Raw genomic sequence first — 18,156 nt, forward strand, 5'->3', positions numbered from 1 at the left:
GCAGCAAGCTTGTTATCTCAAATCTTTCAGTGAATTGAAACTCAAATTGTACGCATGTGATCATCTTGCGCCACTGGCTGGAAAAAGAGGAGGCGGCTATACATCCGCTTCAGCAATAACAGATTGATGGAATATCGAGAGCAGGGTCTTTTTCACAGACATAAAAAGAATGAAGAGAAAGAGTAAACCCTTTTTGTTTCATTATATTGTTACGTAATTTCCTCTCTAATAGAAAAGGGATATTTAAGCCCAACCTGGTCTCAGAATGATGACGTAGACTATTTTACGTAGATTTTAGGCAGGGGATTTCGTAAGATATATTACGTGCAAAAAAATAAATAATAAAAATAAAAAAAGAAGATCTGTAACCGTGGTTCAAACCGGTGAGGGATGTGTTCATGTCAGAGGGTAGCATCTTGTGGTCCAAAAAAATCCTGGCTAGTTCGTGAAAGGAAATTCTCACTAAAATATTTGCATCCTGTTTTTAAGAGTATCAACACACCTCAAGCCTGCTATCTTGAAATGATCGCACACCACATCAGAGGCAACAGCTCACCAGCGAGTCCTCAACCGCAGAGGGAACTCAACCCCAGAGGGAACTCAAGGGTGCGTCCTCTGCTGCTCCCAGTCCACCCACGGCTTCTTGCCGCCACATAATTCCTTATCAAATTTACCATCAACTGAGCAGTGGAACCTATAACGATAGGTCAGCATACAAAGAGCAGTTAAGCAAACTGGCAACGTGGCGGAATGAAGATCACCACTCCCTCAATGTCAGCAAAGCAAAAGAAACAAAACTCCTTAAGATGACAAAGAATGACCTGCCAACCTCCATACAAAAGTTTTGTCCTTTCCAAATATGATCAATTAGATCAACAATAGAACACAAGAACAATTAGAAAACACCTAAAGAAAATGTTGTATGGGCAAAAACTTTGCTTTGGGACATTACACAAACAACATTTCCACTCAAAATAACTGACTATATTTTATACGTTCAAATATTATCCCTTAGGTAATAACCACACCACCGTGAACCGTTGCTGAGCAACAAAACATGCAGGGAGCGTAAAAAGACAGTGCTTTTTACTTTTCATTTGTAAAATGTATAATTGTATGTAGGATGAGGTTGTCTAATGTAAAGAATAAAATTAATTAATAAAAAGCTTCAACAGTTTCATCATCTTCTTTGGTGTAACAGCTTCGCGAACAGATCAATCCACTTCCAGGGGCAGTGAGGAAGGACCAGTCATTATTTGTTTTGTTGTGTTCATTTTAGGTTTGAGGCCTATACCTATAACTTTTACTGGCCTAATGTATTTTATTACCCACTTACCCACACAAAGCATACTGGAACATAGATACTCTTTGTAATTGTAGGCTGAGTAAAGTTGTCACCCTATAAGCTTCTCAAAGTCTCCCTGCTTCCGCATTGCAATATTCCCCCAAAGAACCAGGGTTTCTGGGCAAGTTGTTTTTGGTCTTTGTCCAGAAAATGTTTGCTGAATCATACTGAAGTCATTCTGAATCTCACAGTTGGTACCGGTCTCACCTGGCTTACAACTGTAATAACTGCATTAGTACTACATTTCCTTGAAAGTCTGGTGTTGCAGGAAAGTGGTAGGAATCATAAAGGCACAGGCAGTTGAAGGGAGTGTAGACTTACTACAAGCAGTAACAGTGGAATTTGTGGGGGTTTTCCTTTGGCATTCTTAAATGTTCTAGTTGATAAAAGCAACCAGACCAGTTTCACAATATCTTATCACAATACAAAATCACATTCCTAAATGTATATTTCCGAGCAATAGCCGGACCAGTTTCGGTTGTCATCGGGAAAATGCTCCTTCCAATTATTCTATTGTCATCACTAAAATTGCTGAGGAAATGTGACACAGCTGAATTACTTGGTAGGGGTTATTTGTACACAACACAGAACGGTTGCAATTCGACCAACATTTCCAGAGGGGGCTTGACATTACATATTTGTATTGATGCTTGTTTATATTAGGGATACATCAATAAGATTGATGGCCGATACCAACAGCCGAGATTTATACAGTCATGTAAAAAAGATAGGACACCCCATGACAAACATTTTATTTTCCAACATATTTAAACATAATGGACATTTGATATTCATTTCAACAATCTTGAGAGGTGGAGGTAATTTTGAGAGGTGGAGGTAATTTTGAGAGGTGTAGGTAAAACAGAAAAACAGAAGAAATGTCTTGTCTAAACGATTTGTACAATGTAATCAATAGAAATGCAATTTTCTTGTTAGGACACCCCAATATTTATTACTACTGAAAATGCCTAAAATTTGAATCAGGTGCCCCACATCAGGTGCAGATGATTAGAACATCGTTAGAGAGGATTTTGGAGTCAGTCTTTTTTAAACCTATTTAAACCTCTGACATTTCTTTGCTTGTGATTGTTGAAGTAAGCGGTATCATCATGGTCATGCTCTATAAGGTCTTCAGAAAGAAGGTTGCAAATGCTTATGAGTCTGGGAAGGTATTTAAAAAGATCTCCAAACAATTAGAAATCAGCCATTCCACTGTCTGGAAAATAATTTAGAAGAGGAGAACATTTAAAATGGCCAACATGGCCAGGTCATCCTAGCAAGTTCAGCCCAATAGCAGACCAGAAGATGTTGAAAGAACTCTCGAACAATCCTAAAATGTCATCCCGGGACTTACAGGTAGCTCTCGGCACAGTTAAAGTACATGCATCTAGCATCAGAAAGAGACTGCACAAGTGAGACTGCACATATTGACAGAATAATCCAAAATTGAATAATCTGGGCACAGTAACAGAAGACATGTTTGGTGCAAACCAAAAACAGCATTGGAGCACAAGAGCCTGATACCAACTGCAAAGAATGCGGGTGGAAATGTAATGGTTTGGGTCTGCTTTGCTGCAGCCGAGCCTGGTTAGCTCACCATCATAGAATCGACTACTGAATTCTTTATTGTATCAGAGGGTGATTGAGGAAAATGAGACTGAGATCTGTTTGAAAATTTAAGCTGGAGTGGATGTGGACCATACCACATGACAATGACCCAAAACATTCCAGTAAACCCACAAAGGAATGGCTCAAAAAGAAAAAGAGTTCTGGAATGGCCAAGTCAAAGCACGGATCTTAATCCTATTTAGAAGCTGTGGGGTGACTTAAAACAGGCTGTCTTTGCAAGAAACCCTTCAAACATCACACAGCTGAAGACCGTCTGCATAGAGGAGTGGGATATACCTTCTCCCAGTCGAGAGTTATAGGAAACATCTGAGGTTATTTCAGCTAAAGGGGGCAATACCAGCGTTTAGAGCATACTGTAGGGTGTCCTAACCTTTTCCTCAGCCAGAATAGACATATTTATCATTTGTTTCACAACAAAATGAATAAAAGTTAAATTTTTGTTTCAATAACATCACCTTTACCTATAGCTAGTGTTTGAAGGATGATATGTCTACCCTGAAGGATGATATGTCTACCTATAGCTAGGGTTTGAAGGATGATATGTCTACCCTGAAGGATGATATGTCAACCTATAGCTAGAGTTTGAAGGATGATATGTCAACCTATAGCTACGGTTTGAAGGATGATATGTCTACCCTGAAGGATGATATGTCAACCTATAGCTACGGTTTGAAGGATGATATGTCTACCTTGAAGGATGATATGTCTACCTATAGCTAGGGTTTGAAGGATGATATGTCTACCCTGAAGGATGATATGTCTACCTATAGCTAGGGTTTGAAGGATGATATGTCTACCCTGAAGGATTATATGTCTACCTATAGCTAATGTTTGAAGGATGATATGTCTACCTATAGCTAATGTTTGAAGGATGATATGTCTACATATTTCTTCAAAAATCACAAATATTTTTCATATGACAGTATACCAGACTTCCCATGCCGATAAGATACCGATGTTTAGTTATTTCGGGTTCTGTGTAACCAGGCCTAAATTAAATAAAATGTTGCTTCTGATTGCGTCTTATTTCAACAAATCTAAATAAAATCATACAAAAGTTTTGTTTTGTTCTAAATGAACAGTGTTTCTAAAAACCATGTGGGGCACTGACATAAAGGCACTTCTTTCTTCAAGGCAGGGCATTATGTAAACTTTTTGGTTCACCAGCAAATGTGCCAGGTACATTCAAAATCTACAAGCCTCTCATTACGGCAGCCAACCTCCATCCCTTCACACAATAAAACACCAAATAAACCAGGATGCTAAAGAAAGAGGTATTTATTGTAACAAGTAACATGGCATATTCCTGGTATTTATTTTTCAGTCACAAATGCAATCCATCTACCAGCAACTCCATGTCACACACTGCTGTGTCTCCACTTTCTATTCTTTTGATGCCACCCATGTTGCAGAGTCGATCACCAGATCTAAATCCTCCACCTGCCTACTGGATCCCATGCCCACATCCCTATTCAAGGCTTGCCTACCTTTCCTGTGCCCTCTAGTGGTGAACACCGATTGGTTCTCTGCTGGCTGACACTGTTCCGCCTTCACTTAAAATGGCTGCTATCATGCCCACCCTCAAGAAACAAGAACTGGCCCCAGATAACTCTAACAACAAGCCCATTTCCAACTTCCCGTTTCTGTCAAAAATTCTGGAGCAGGCCGTCGCCACCAAAGTGCAGTGTCACATGACCAATCACGACCTGTATGAACCTTTACAATCGGGGTTCCGAGCTAAGCCCAGCACAGAGACAGCCTTAGCCGAAGTCATGAGCGACCTCCTCATTGCTGAGGACTCTTGATCTTTCTGCTGCCTTTTACACTGACTGCCAACACAATCCTCCTTAACTGCTTGGAAACTGTCCTGGGAATAACTGGATGACTGATGTACTCAAACTCAACAGCAATAAAACAGAGGTCATGTTGGTGGCTCCCAAGGCTCTTTTAAAGATATAATTGGTGACTTTGTGATGTCCATAGGCAGGGGGAACAGCCATTCCAGATGTTTACTTTGGCTCCGTTAGGGTTAAGTGCCTTGCTCCAGGACAGAGTGACAGAATGTGTTGTGTGTGTCTGTACAATGTGTTTCTCTGTGACCACGTGGGTATTCCTACCTCTGCTTGGCCAGTTCTCGCTCTCTCTGACACTGCTCATCCCGTTCTCTCTCCAGCTGTTGTCGGAGTTCCTCCGTCTGGTGAACATAACGCTGGGCAGCCCTCTCATCGGCCTGCAGGAGCTCAGCTTCATGGAGGACCCGCAGCTTCTTTAGCTCCTGCTTGTGTTTAGAGATCAACTTCTGGATCTCCGGCTCCAGACCTGCCAGAAGAAAACCCAAATAAAGGTTAACGTGGCAGAATTCTGATACGCTTCTCTTTACAAAGTAATTCAATGCAAGTGACCATTTTGAACTCAGGCCCAGAATAACTGAAGCCCTCCTATCACCTTTAACAGTGATCTCTTTGATCCTCTTGGTCTTCTCATCTATCCACTTCTCACGACGGATCTTCTCTGTGGCGCTCATCAACTCTTTCAGCTTCTTGATCTCCTGGGGAGGACGTACAAAAGGGTCTTGGTCAGCGGGTTTAAAAGTCAACAGCATCTTCGCTGAGGAGACACTATTGTGACAGAAAGGGAGGCGGCTGCAACACTCTCTGCCCTCATAGAAGACACACCAGGGCCGAATACATTTACATCCCATCTGGACAAATCACACGTAGGTTGAATGAAAGCAGCAACGGGCAGTCTAGTGGTAAACTACACACCCTGGAAAGTTAAAAAAATACACATATTTGGACATAAGGATTAGTAATTTTCACTTCAATACTGTTGACAGATAACAGGAACCTAATTTAACACATAACACTGACAGATTATTCTTTGCAATCATTCAACAGAAATGGATCGACATGCATGGTGCATTACTAGCTTCTGTAGCAATAGCTAACATTGTCCCTTTTTAATGAAATAACAGACTGGGGCGCATTTCAGCCAAGTCCACTTTCAATACTGTGTCAACTGTCATTTTTGGAAGGTTTTCTTTCATCCACGGCCCACTTCAAGTCACCCCACAGCATTTCAACAGGATTGAGATCTGCTATTCCATAATCCTCCATTTCCTCTTTAGAGCCGCTCTCTTGGGGCTTTGCTTGTTTGTTTGGTTTGGGTGATTGTCGGTTCAAAGATCCATGTTCAGCTCAGCCGCAGCTTTTTGACAGATGGCCTCACATCCTCCTAAAGAACTCTCTGGTAGAATATGGAATTCACGGTTGACTCAACGATGGCAAGGTCGTCCAGGTCCTGAGGCAGAGAAGGCTTTACGGTTGGTATGATGTTCTTCTCTTCAAAGGCAGTTGTTTTGTTCGCTAAACATGGCGTATGACATTGCGGCCACTCAATTCCACCTAGTTCCACTAGTTTCGGCTTTTAGCCAGGTGTAGCCTAGCAAACGTCAGTCATGTCTTGAATTTTTTTTTTTGGAGGGCAGAGGAAGAAAGGCCTGTAGATTCCCTTAGAGATGTATTTCTGTCAGCTCATGGGCTGAATCTGTTGGCCCAACCTATCATATGTAGATTGCCAGCAGTCTGGAATTGTCTGTATTTATAGATCTGTCAAAGAATGAAAACTGCTTGGAAATAGCTTTGCAACCACTTAAAGACTCGGGCATCAATTATTTTTGGGGGGTTGCTCAGATAAACCAGACCAAGTATCGAATTGTTATGGAAAGCTGGCCCCTCCAAGTTACTCTAATGATTTTCTAATAATTTGCACCCATTTTGTAGCAATTGGTTAATTAAAAAAATTGTTTAAAAGTTAAATTGTTTGCATGATTTCTAAAATCGGGTTACCTTTATCAATTAATTTTTTGGGAATTTTGCTCAAATATACGTGTCCAAATATATGAATAAAAAAAAGACAACTTTCCAGGGGGTTGACTTAGTATTTCACAAACCGTGTGGAAACAAACAATAATGCTCAGCGGAGCTACATCAAACAGAGGTAGTGCTGTGGTATTACTACAACAGAAACGTATTGTTTAAACAGGGTCAGATTAAAGACTGAAGACAACAACAGACAGCCACAGACAGGTCTGCAGGATTAGTCAGCTGCCTAGGCCAGGAATTTAAATGTGTTACAACACCAGGTCTACAGACCACTACAAAAAACAGTAGAAGACTGACATGATTATAGACAGGCGAAAGGAGGACAAACGAAGGAATGGAAATAAAGAAGAGCAAGACGCAGTTATGAGGGGGTTAGGGGAAGACGTTACCTCGCACAAGGGACCCAGAATTTGCCAAACCTAGAGCCAGAGAGAAATGGGTAGGACAGACAGAGTAGGAGGAAAGTAGAAGAGCAGGAAAAACAGAGAAAGGAGACAGATTAAAAAGCACCACTAGCAACACAGCAAAGCAGCCACACTAAACAAAGATGATGACCAGGAAAGACTGTCCACCACACACAGATAAAACACAGATCTCCTCAAAAGCTTAGTCCTGTGAGCAGTGTCTGTCATCCCCAGCAGTCACAGTGCTGTGAGCAGTGTCTGTCATCCCCACCAGTTCATGCTGCTCTTGCATCTGGCTGATTTTCTTGGTGTATTTCTGATCCACTAGTTGGAGTTCTCCCACCACACCCTCACATCTCTCACTCAGGGCTTTCTTATCATCGATCAGCTGCAGACACCAACACAGATGAGGAGAAAGACAGTGTTAAGGGCATTGAGGGATTCAGTGGAATAAAAAGGGCTGCGATATTCTGCAATGATTTGAGATTAGTGGAAGCACGTGTGTGTGTGTGTGTGTGTGCGCGTGCATACCTGGTCTATAAAGGTGAGGTGTCTCTGAATGGTGGCCTCGTACTGCTCCTTCTGCAGAATAACGTTCCTGTTCATTTCCTTCTCGGTCTCCTTCACATGTCTGACCGTTAGCTCCCTCTGCTGGGCCTGTGGGGAACAGAACAGGTTAACCCACTATTGCTACTGACCAGGTGCAGGTCAAAGATGAGCCAAACCTCACCCTCAGGTGATGTCAGTGAGTCTCTGAAAGAACAAGCTTTTCAATTTTGGAACAAATTGATATGACATCTGCAACTATCTATTTTTACGGTTGTTGCGGTAAAAATGTAAACTAAATGTATGCTGCGGGCGTTCCCACCAGCGCGGTCTGCAGCATGCTGATGGTGCGTCTCTTCTCCTCCAGCTCCAGCCTCAGCCTCATCATGGAGCCCGTCACCTCGGCAGCAGTGGCGGAGGCCTGCTCTATTCCAGCCAGCTCCTCCTCGGACAACAACATCTAGAACAGACAAGGGCAGTCCACTTCACGACCAACTGAGCTGGGGTTGTTGAGAAAAACAAAGGCTGAGCTCTCTTAAATGCATACATAAATTAACAGCATTCTTGAAGTAACGTCTCACCTCTTTGTGGGACCCGGAGGTCACTGACCGAGGCCTCTCCTGCTCAGACTTCTCCATCTCATCCAGGAAGCTCATGATGCTCTGCAGCTTGGCCTCTGAGAGGAGAGCACCCCCATCTGGCAGGACAGGGGGATGGACCAGCTGGCCATGCCGTTCCAGGTTATCAGTGGTCAGGGAGGTGGAGTCTCCGTCCTGAGGGAATAGGGAGGTAATGGGGTACAGACTGGATCGATGAAATCAGACTGGGCACCTGCTCACAATTAGTAGCTTCACACCTGCTGAGGGCAGTGGACCAAGGCCGAGAGATCTGCTGAGGGCAGTGGACCAAGGCAGAGAGACAGACTTCTTACCTCATCTATCCAGGCGTACTTCTCCTTTCGGTAGCTCTTGGGTTCAGACAGCCCCTCTGGTTCTTCTTCAAGGAGCTTCAGTGTGTCCAGCAGGTCGTTCAGGGTGGTTTTAGACGGGGCTCTGCTCGACGGCGCCCCCTGTTGCTGATCTTCCACACTCACAGACCGCTGCAGGATCTCCTGAAGACATTAAGCATGAGGACATGGATTACATTAAACCAACCTGAATGTACAGGAAGACAATATAAAAGTTTGAGGATGAGAAAATGATTCTTTTTTATCCCAAAGAATCTCTCTGTTTGAACAATCTCTGGTTCAGTTCTGGTTCAGTTACCTGTGAACACTGAGAATCTCTGCGATTGGACAATGCAGGGGACAGTGCTCTCAGGTTAGTGATGTCATCCAGATCGGTCACCACGTTCACATTGTTAGCGTCTGTAGCCAAACAGAGGAAACATGAGGGCAACGTCCATATGTACAGTGTGTCGACCGCCAAGGACGCTTCGTCGACTGGCTGCTAATCTGCTTCCTGCTAATATGTTTGAAATCCACAACCAACCTTCCGCGACACCTTTAAGTGACACAGAATTGGACAAATATTCTATGCTTCAATTGAATTTGCTATGATAAGATGCAATGGAAGGCCAAGGAGGAGAAAGACCTGTGTTCTGGGCCTTGACATCAGAGCCTGGGGGAGAGATGGGCATCCTGTTGCTGGGGGAGGAGGCGGTGGTCTTGTTGCTGGGGGAGGAGGCGGTGGTCTTGTTGCTGGGGGAGGAGGCGGTGGTCTTGGGGGATTTCTTGCGGCCCACCTTGCTGCCCTGGAACTTCAAGGTCTCCATCTCCTCCTGAGATATGACCTGTACCTCAGTAGCCCTCTGGGCCCTCTTCTGATGCAGCTCCTACAACACACCAGGAGGTGTTAAGGAGGCTAACAGGGAAATTGAGACAAGGAAGTGGGATGGAATGTGTGCAGTTGGACACGGGTGTCTAGAAGATGTTTGGGCACGGGTGAAAATAATTAGAAACATTTATATTGCAGATTAAGTTCAGGAATGCCAAATGGAGTTTTTAATCAAATAAAATGATTTAAAGCATGGATGACATTGGGATACAATCACATACTGTAATGCATGTCTTCTACAAGAGCAGATGTTATTAAAGCTGGAGAGGGATCTGGACTGGTTCTATGCCAACCTCACGCTTGTTATGGTTCCATAAAGATCTTTGTCAGGAAGGTGTTTTTTGTAATGTGATTCATCACAGAGTCAGTTAGCTGGTAGTCATGAGGAGACAACTTGGAGGTTCATCTAGCGTTTCCCTTCAATACCTGAATGGCCGTGAGGCGTGCTAGGCGAGCCTTCTCCTCACGAATCCTTTTCCTGTCCTCCTCCTTTTTCTTCTGCACCTCTGGGGACCTCTCCTCCTCTGCTCTCTGCTCTCGTTCCTATTGCAGGTTTTACACATACAGTCCAATACAGTTAAAATCCTACATGGATCACATTCTGACATGCACTGACTGGAGACCAAGAGCAGTACAGGCAGTAAGGGCAATAAGGGCAGTACAGGCAGTAGGGGCAATAAGGGCAATAAACGACCACTATAACATTTATTCTACAGAGGCAGAATGAGCGGTTCAACAGGCTGAACTATGGTGGCTGAGCGGCGTGGCTCGATGAAGTCCGGTTGATCACCTTCCTCTTGGTGGTGAGGATGAGTCTGAGGGCTGCCTGGCTGGTGTGGTGTGACCGCCCCCTGACACGGAACCGGTACCAGCGCTGGATGGTCACGGCGGCCTGGTTAACCTGCTGGATGAACCTGCATACAGACCCAGAGGTTAGGGACCACTGACGCAATTCATAAAACCACCTTCAAGCAAGCAAGATTATTTATATAGCACAATTCATACATGGAAGCAATTCAATGTGCTTCACAGAGAAAAAGAGAATTATAAAAATACTTATAGAATAAAAAATACTAGAATAAAAACTATAAACAATAATAAAACAACAATAACATTTCAATAAGAAAACAGAAAGTCATAGGCAGAAGTGTTTTTAACCTGGATTTAAAAATGTATACGTTTGGGGCACATCTAAGATCTTCTGGTATTTTATTCCAGTTGTGTGCAGCATTAGTGCTAAATGCAGCTTCTCCATGTTTAGTTTGGACTCTAGGCTCTACTAGCTGACCTGTTTTCATGGATCTAAGAGCCCTGCTTGGTTTATATTCTTCAAACATATCAGAAATCTATTCAGGTCCTAAACCATTCAGTGATTTCTCAACTAAAAGAACCACTTTGTAATCTATTCTGTAACTGACTGGAAGCCAATGCAAAGATTTAAGAACCGGAGTGATGTGCTCTGTTCTCTTGTCCTGGTTAACATTCTAGCAGCAGCATTCTGAATGAGCTGCAGCTGTTTTACAGCCTTTCTGGGGAGTCCAGTTAAGAGGCCAACCCTACTAGAGATAAAAGCATGGATGAGCTTCTCTGGGTCTTCTTGGGACACCAGGCACTTGATTCTGGCTATATTTTTATGATGATAGACCGAGTCTATACAAGACTTAACACTTGACATGGAACTGGGAGGAGCTTGGTCCCGGATCTGGTCTGGTTTCCGTAAAGGAGCTGGACAAATTGGACAGCGCCAGCATATCTGGGAGAAGGCTTTTCCCAGGGTGACTTGCTTTAGCCATGTAGCCTGGAACTTGGTGTAAATGTGTTTGTGCTTCTGAGTTGCTGAGTGAATTCTAACCTCTCGGCCTCCTCCTCGGTGACCTCTCTCCTGCGGGGCATGCTGGGAGATCCTCGGGGGCTGCGCTGGGCAGTGTTGTTATTGGACGTAGAGGAGGACGAGGAGAAGTTCTTCTGCGACTTGGTGGTCAGACAGCTGCTTTCCAGAGGGCCCTCATCATTTACAGTGGCTTTCAGAATGTTACTGATGAGCACAGAGAGAAACATTACACTATTTATTAATGATCAATGAGAATTTATTAATAATCAATCAAATATATTGATAAAACATTTTTACATAAGAATTGTCTCAAAATGCATTTGAAGACCTCTTACTAAAGCAGTAGTTAAACCATTGAAGAACCAGACAGTATGCACGCCATAAAATATTTAGTATTGAGTCAAAAAATGGATGTCATTACTGACTCACTTGAATGATGGTTTCTGGTTGGAGCTCTTCGGAGTCAGGGGCTGGTCAGAATAGTTGTTATGTAAGATGGTGGTAACAGAGTTCCCCACAGCCCCCTTGTTACTCCTAATAGATCCAGGGAGAAATGTAATCACCAATCCTAACATAGAAAACTCTGACAAACTATTCGGAACACCAAAGTGTTTTCAGAACTCATTTCTAAAAAACAGCTATTGGTCCTTATAAAATATGTGGTGAACAGCCCCCAACACCCACAGACAGACAGACCACTAGGATACAGACAGACAGAGACCACTAGGATACAGACAGACATACAGACAGAGACCACTAGGAAACAGACAGACAGACAGAGACCACTAGGAAACAGACAGACAGACAGAGACCACTAGGATACAGACAGACAGACAGAGACCACTAGGATACAGACAGACAGACAGAGACCACTAGGATACAGACAGACAGACAGAGACCACTAGGATACAGACAGACAGAGACCACTAGAAAACAGACAGACAGAGACCACTAGTATACATTCTGACAGACAGAGACCACTAGAAAACAGACAGACAGACGGAGACCACTAGGATACAGTCAGACAGACAGAGACCACTAGGATACAGTCAGACAGACAGAGACCACTAGGATACAGTCAGACAGACAGAGACCACTAGGATACAGTCAGACAGACAGAGACCACTAGGATACAGTCAGACAGACAGAGACCACTAGGATACAGTCAGACAGACAGAGACCACTAGGATACAGTCAGACAGACACAGTGACCTCCAGAATTACTGGCACAAAAGGCTGTGAATTTTTTTTTCCCTTACACAAATTAATCAAGACATCATTATTTTAAAAAAGAAAGTAGCATTTTATGATTTGTATTTAGATTTTATTTTTCAATGTGAAGTTTTTTAGTCCAAGTGGCCAGGCTTTGTAATTCAATCCATTTTAATTTGGTGTTGTAATACAAAATGGGACAGAGTCCAAGGGGCGAACACATTACAAATATTTACATTGTGTTCATAGCCTGTGTGGAAATATTTGAAGCATATATTATAACTGCCACTGTTGGTAAATACTATATACATCAAAGCAAGACAGTGATGTCTTGTGATCCATGTCAAACAACCATACAGGTTTTTAAAGCCAAAAATAAGAAAGAAAATCAAAACACCAATTTAAAGAAATAAATGAAAGTGTAGACCGAGGCCAATCTCAGGTTTGATTAACATCCTGAAGGGTTTGGTGTGTGTGGACACACCTGTTGTTAGCGGTGAAGTTAGCAGCCAGGGCTACCCCCGTCTCTCTTCTCTTAGGGGCGATGGTTGTCTGGGGGTCCGGGCCGCCAGCTGACCGAGGGCTGCTGGGAACGGGAATGGTTCTGGGCTGGTCATCCTGGAGGTGCAGCAGGAATCACTATTCAGTCACAGTGAATCACAGGTCACAAGTGGTACCCAACCTGACCTTCACACTCCAAATCCCTCTGACACTACATCAAATAATCTCTACAGTCGGCTTTATGACAGAGAAACATAATATAGGCAGTGTGTAGGACTGATGTGAAGGGAAGTACTAAGACAATGAGGTCTTTTAGAATTGATGTGATAGGTACCAGAATATTGATGTCTTATAGGACTGATGTGAGGGGGTAGTGAGACTTACCAGGATATGGAGGTCATTTAGGATTGATGTGATGAGTACCAGGATGTTGGGGTGTTATCCTCACTAATGTGAGGGGGTAGCGATAAGTACCAGGATGTGGAGGTGTTTTAGGAGTGATGTGGTAAATACCAGGATATAGAGGTATTTTAGGATTGATGTGATAGGAACCAGGATATACAGGTCTTATAGGACTGATGTGAGGGGGTAGTGAGACTTACCAGGATGTTGTGGTCATTTAGCATTGATGTGATAGGTACCCAGGATGTTGAGGTCATTTAGGCTTGATGTGATAAGTACCAGGATGTTGAGGTCTTTTAGGATTGATGTGATAAGTACCTGGATGTTGAGGTCATTTAGGCTTGATGTGATGAGTACCTGGACGTTGAGGTCTTTTAGGACCCATGTGATAAGTACAGGATGTTCAGGTCTTAAAGGATGTTCAGGTCTTACAGGACTGATGTGAGACCAAGATATTTTGAGATTTTTTTGTAGTGATGTGATAAGTACTAGAATATAGAGGTATTTTAGGATTTATGTGATAAGAACCAGAATGTTGAGGTCTTATCAGACCAATGTGTGAAGTACAGGATGTTCAGGCTTTTTTTCTTTTTTAGGAGTGATGTGAGGGGGTATTGACACGTACCAGGACGTTGATGTCTTTTAGAAGTGATGTGGTAGTACCTGGATGTTGATGTCTTTTAGAAGTGATGTGGTAGAACCTGGATGTTGATGTCTTTTAGAAGTGATGTGGTAGTACCTGGATGTTGATGTCTTTTAGAAGTGATGTGGTAGTACCTGGATGTTGATGTCTTTTAGAAGTGATGTGGTAGTACCTGGATGTTGATGTCTTTTAGAAGTGATGTGGTAGTACCTGGATGTTGATGTCTTTTAGAAGTGATGTGGTAGTACCTGGACGTTGATGTCTTTTAGAAGTGATGTGGTAGTACCTGGACGTTGATGTCTTTTAGAAGTGATGTGGTAGTACCTGGATGTTGATGTCTTATAGGACACGTGATAAGTACAGGATGATCAGGTTTTATAAGAATGGTGTGAGGGGGTAGTGAGATGAACCAGGATGTTGAGGTTTTATAGATTTGATGTGATAAGTACCAGGACACTGAGGTGTTTTAGGATTGATGTGATAAGTACAGGATGATCAGTTCTTATAGGAATGATGTGAGGGGGTAGTGAGACGTACCAGGATGTTGAGTTTTTTTTAGGATTGATGTGATAAGTACCAATATATTCAGGTTTTCTAGGATTGATGTGATAAGTACCAGGATGTTGAGATCTTGTAGGACCCATGTGATAAGTACAGGATGTTCAAGTCTTATAGGACTGATGTAAGAGGGAAGTGAGGCATACCAGGATGTTGAGGTCTTTTAGGAGTGATGTGATAAATACCAGGATGTTCAGGTCTTTTAGATTTGAGGTGATAAGTACCAGGACACTGAGATGTTTTAGGATTGATGTGGTAAGTACAGGATGATCAGGTCTTATAGAACTGATGTGATAGGTACCAGCATATTAAGGAATTTTAGGATTGATGTGATAAGTACCAGGATGTTCAAGTTTGTCTAGGAGTGATGTGATAAGTACCAGGATCTTCAGGTTTTTCTAGGACTGATGTGATAAGTACCAGGATGTTCCAGGTGGTGCGGTCCGGTGATGCTTTCCTCAGGCCGGCCAACTTCCTGCGTCCGTCTGTGCTGCTGTCGAACAACGCCAGGAAGTCTTCTGTCTGGTCCTCACTGGAGACATTCAGTACAATGTGTGATGAGTCAGACGGAACGGAGGCCTACGTGCTACTGTACAATATTAGCATTATACTTTCTCTTTGTGCAAACCAATCCTAATTAGTGTTGTCAAAAATATCGATATTTCGATAAATATCGATACTGAAATTTCTGAACGGTACCAATACTAATTTCCCGAAGTATCGATACTAGCCGCGCTTTCACTTTCACTTCTCTCCAAAGGCGCGTTGACAACCACCACACGCGCACTCGCACTCGCACTCCCACTCGTCTCATTCGCTCTGGTTAGCAAAGGTGAAGTGAATGGAAAGATGGCGAGTGAAGCGCCCGTGCGACCGGCTTTGGTTGATAAGGAACACAGCAGGAGTGCTATCTGGAAATATTTTGCATATGAGGCAAATGAACATGGAAAGCCGAAGGACACAAGCAAGCCAATATGCAAGAGATGCTACAGAACAGTGCTAACAAAAGGCGCTAACACCACTAATATAGCAAAGCACTTGAGAGACCGACACCCGGATCTGTATAAAGAATTTCTCGAGGTTGGTATTATTATTATTATACATTACTGACACTCTATCCTCCAATTTGATACTGTTAAGAGCTTTGACACAATCTGTATTGTTAAAAGCACTATATAAATAAAGGTGACTTGACGACTTCATGTCGATCCAGTGAGCACTGTTATCGCGTGTGATGCAGGCACGTTTGCGTTTAAATCTGTTCATCAAATAACGTTAATGTATTAACCAGCTTTTATGACCGATGAGCAATGCATTTGTTACAGTATATTTTAATCTTTGATAACAGTAGGTATTAGGTAATAAAAATATAACGGATCATGTTAGCTCTGGTCCAATGAAAAAATATTAACAAATAGAACTTTGGATTTTAATCAGTACATGTATTAGTGAATGTTAGTTTAAATCAACTTTTAACTTTGATTAACAAATGTTTTGTAAGTATTTTTCATTGCTTATTCATGTTAACAAATATCTATTACCATTAACCTAAGTTCTTAGATTAGTTAATTCAGTTCATTTTAAAAGTGTGGTCTAAAAAAAAATGTTTATTAAAGTTTGGCATTCTCTTGTAGCACCAGAAAGATGAGACTTGACCTGCAACAAAAACAACACAATCACAACCTACACTACCAGCTGTATTTGAACAGCAAAGAAAGTATGAAGCAAGCTCAAATGAAGCCAAGAAGTTGAACAGGGCTGTAGCAGTGTACATCTGCATGGATCAGGTTCCTGTGTATACTGTTGAGAAACCTGGCTTCAAACAACTTCTTGAACATTTGAACAACAGGTATGCCCTTCCTTCACGCAACTTTTTCATGCACACTGAAATCCCAGCCCTATATAACGAAACAAAAGAAATAGTCATGAACCATCTTGGAAGGAAAACCTTTTTTTCATGCACCACTGATCTGTGGACAAGCAGAGCCACTTCCACGTTCATGGCAGTAACTCTGCAATTTGTCACTGAAACCTGGGACATGCAGAGCTGGTGTTTGGGCTGTGTTGGGCTCAACACTGAGCACACTTCTTGGCATACTTTATTGGTTTTTGAATGTAATGCAATCTGAGAGGCTTTTGAACAAGTGCACTACCTCAGGACATTTTTGTTAATGTAAAATATATGTTCTACACTTGTTATATTTAGCTTTAAATAAAAAAATAACCCCTTAATATTGTGGCAGTTTTTTTCTCTGTGGTATCGAAAATGGTATCGAATATCGATATTTTTCAAGGTATCGTATCGAAGCTAGAAATTCTAGTATCGTGACAACACTAATCCTAATCAAGACTGCTGTTTGTTTTCTAAAAAATTAAATAAACAAACTTGACTAAAAGCAAGATCACTGCCAAAAGTTCTGTGTGAATGTTGGAATCTGGAATAGGTGGTCATACTAAACAATAGTGAGATTTCACTACAGCTGAGATTCTGCAGTTTCCCTGAAAGGACATGATGCTAAAACGAACAATAAAGGAACTTTGATACAAAGCAGTGGGGCCTCCCAGCCTGGTCCTGAATGGCAGATTAGGTGACTCCATGTTAGCTGTGACAGCTGTGGATGTGTCCCTTCCCTCCCCCAAGTGGTGGAATTCCATTTGCAGAAAGCAAACTGTCACACACACACACACGCATGCACGCGCACACACACGGCTGACCCCTAGTCTGGCTGAACCCTAATCTAGCTCACCCCCAGTCCATCTGTATGGGTAGAACATGCAGCACTGCATACGATAGAGTTAGGGTTGGCTAAGTTAGGGGGTGTCATTTTTTTTCTTATAAAGGGGGCCAGCTGGCCCAAAGTCAAGTAATCCAAAACCGCAGCACTGATTCCAGTAGGTCCACATTCCTCTACCCATTATAAGCTACTGATGACTGGGGGAGGCGTCTGAAAACAAATGTGGGGGTGAGTGGCATTGGGGAGGATTTGGGAGGCGGAGAAGAGTAGCCTATTAACACAGCCCTCATAAGCCCTACACCCTGAACCCCAGGAAACAGTGGGTGGAGGCATCAGAGAGGGGTGACCGTTTGGGGAGGATGGACTCTAGCGACAGCTGACCAGACAATAAGATGGCTACACAGCATGCTAGCACATACACACCCCCTTTCCCTGGTTACTGAGGGGAAACCTGAACCCTGGCCCTCCCCTCTAAGCCCTGAGTGCCAAGACGCCCTTTATCCTACAGAGGCAGCTGACACACAACACCCATTGTCCTTTAAAGAACAGGCCGGACTGCCAGCTGTTACTGGGTGAGGAGAAAAGAGGGACTCCGTCGGGCAGGCGTCCCTACGAGCGGGCCACTAGGCCG

General features: G+C 42.9%; 1 protein-coding gene across 3 annotated transcripts in view; it reads right to left on the reverse strand.

The window, feature by feature from the left end:
- cep131 (centrosomal protein 131) overlaps positions 1-18,156 on the reverse strand; it is a 34,051-nt gene that overhangs the window by 11,953 nt on the left and 3,942 nt on the right. For 2 of the 3 annotated variants that reach the window (XM_029120414.2, XM_029120415.2), the window contains exons 4-19: positions 15,211-15,322; positions 13,171-13,304; positions 11,904-12,008; positions 11,496-11,678; positions 10,434-10,557; positions 10,070-10,186; positions 9,401-9,641; positions 9,074-9,174; positions 8,740-8,919; positions 8,390-8,581; positions 8,131-8,268; positions 7,794-7,919; positions 7,534-7,650; positions 7,248-7,277; positions 5,420-5,522; positions 5,092-5,293 (exon numbers count right to left, since the gene is read on the reverse strand). In XM_029120414.2, the coding sequence (XP_028976247.2) occupies positions 5,092-5,293; positions 5,420-5,522; positions 7,248-7,277; positions 7,534-7,650; positions 7,794-7,919; positions 8,131-8,268; positions 8,390-8,581; positions 8,740-8,919; positions 9,074-9,174; positions 9,401-9,641; positions 10,070-10,186; positions 10,434-10,557; positions 11,496-11,678; positions 11,904-12,008; positions 13,171-13,304; positions 15,211-15,322 (2,205 nt within the window). The remainder of the gene's footprint in view (positions 1-5,091; positions 5,294-5,419; positions 5,523-7,247; positions 7,278-7,533; positions 7,651-7,793; positions 7,920-8,130; positions 8,269-8,389; positions 8,582-8,739; positions 8,920-9,073; positions 9,175-9,400; positions 9,642-10,069; positions 10,187-10,433; positions 10,558-11,495; positions 11,679-11,903; positions 12,009-13,170; positions 13,305-15,210; positions 15,323-18,156) is intronic. The other variant, XM_029120416.2, reaches the window with a different exon arrangement.

This window comes from Esox lucius, chromosome 6, assembly GCF_011004845.1.
Source record: "Esox lucius isolate fEsoLuc1 chromosome 6, fEsoLuc1.pri, whole genome shotgun sequence".
Classification (NCBI taxonomy): Eukaryota; Metazoa; Chordata; class Actinopteri; order Esociformes; family Esocidae; genus Esox; species Esox lucius.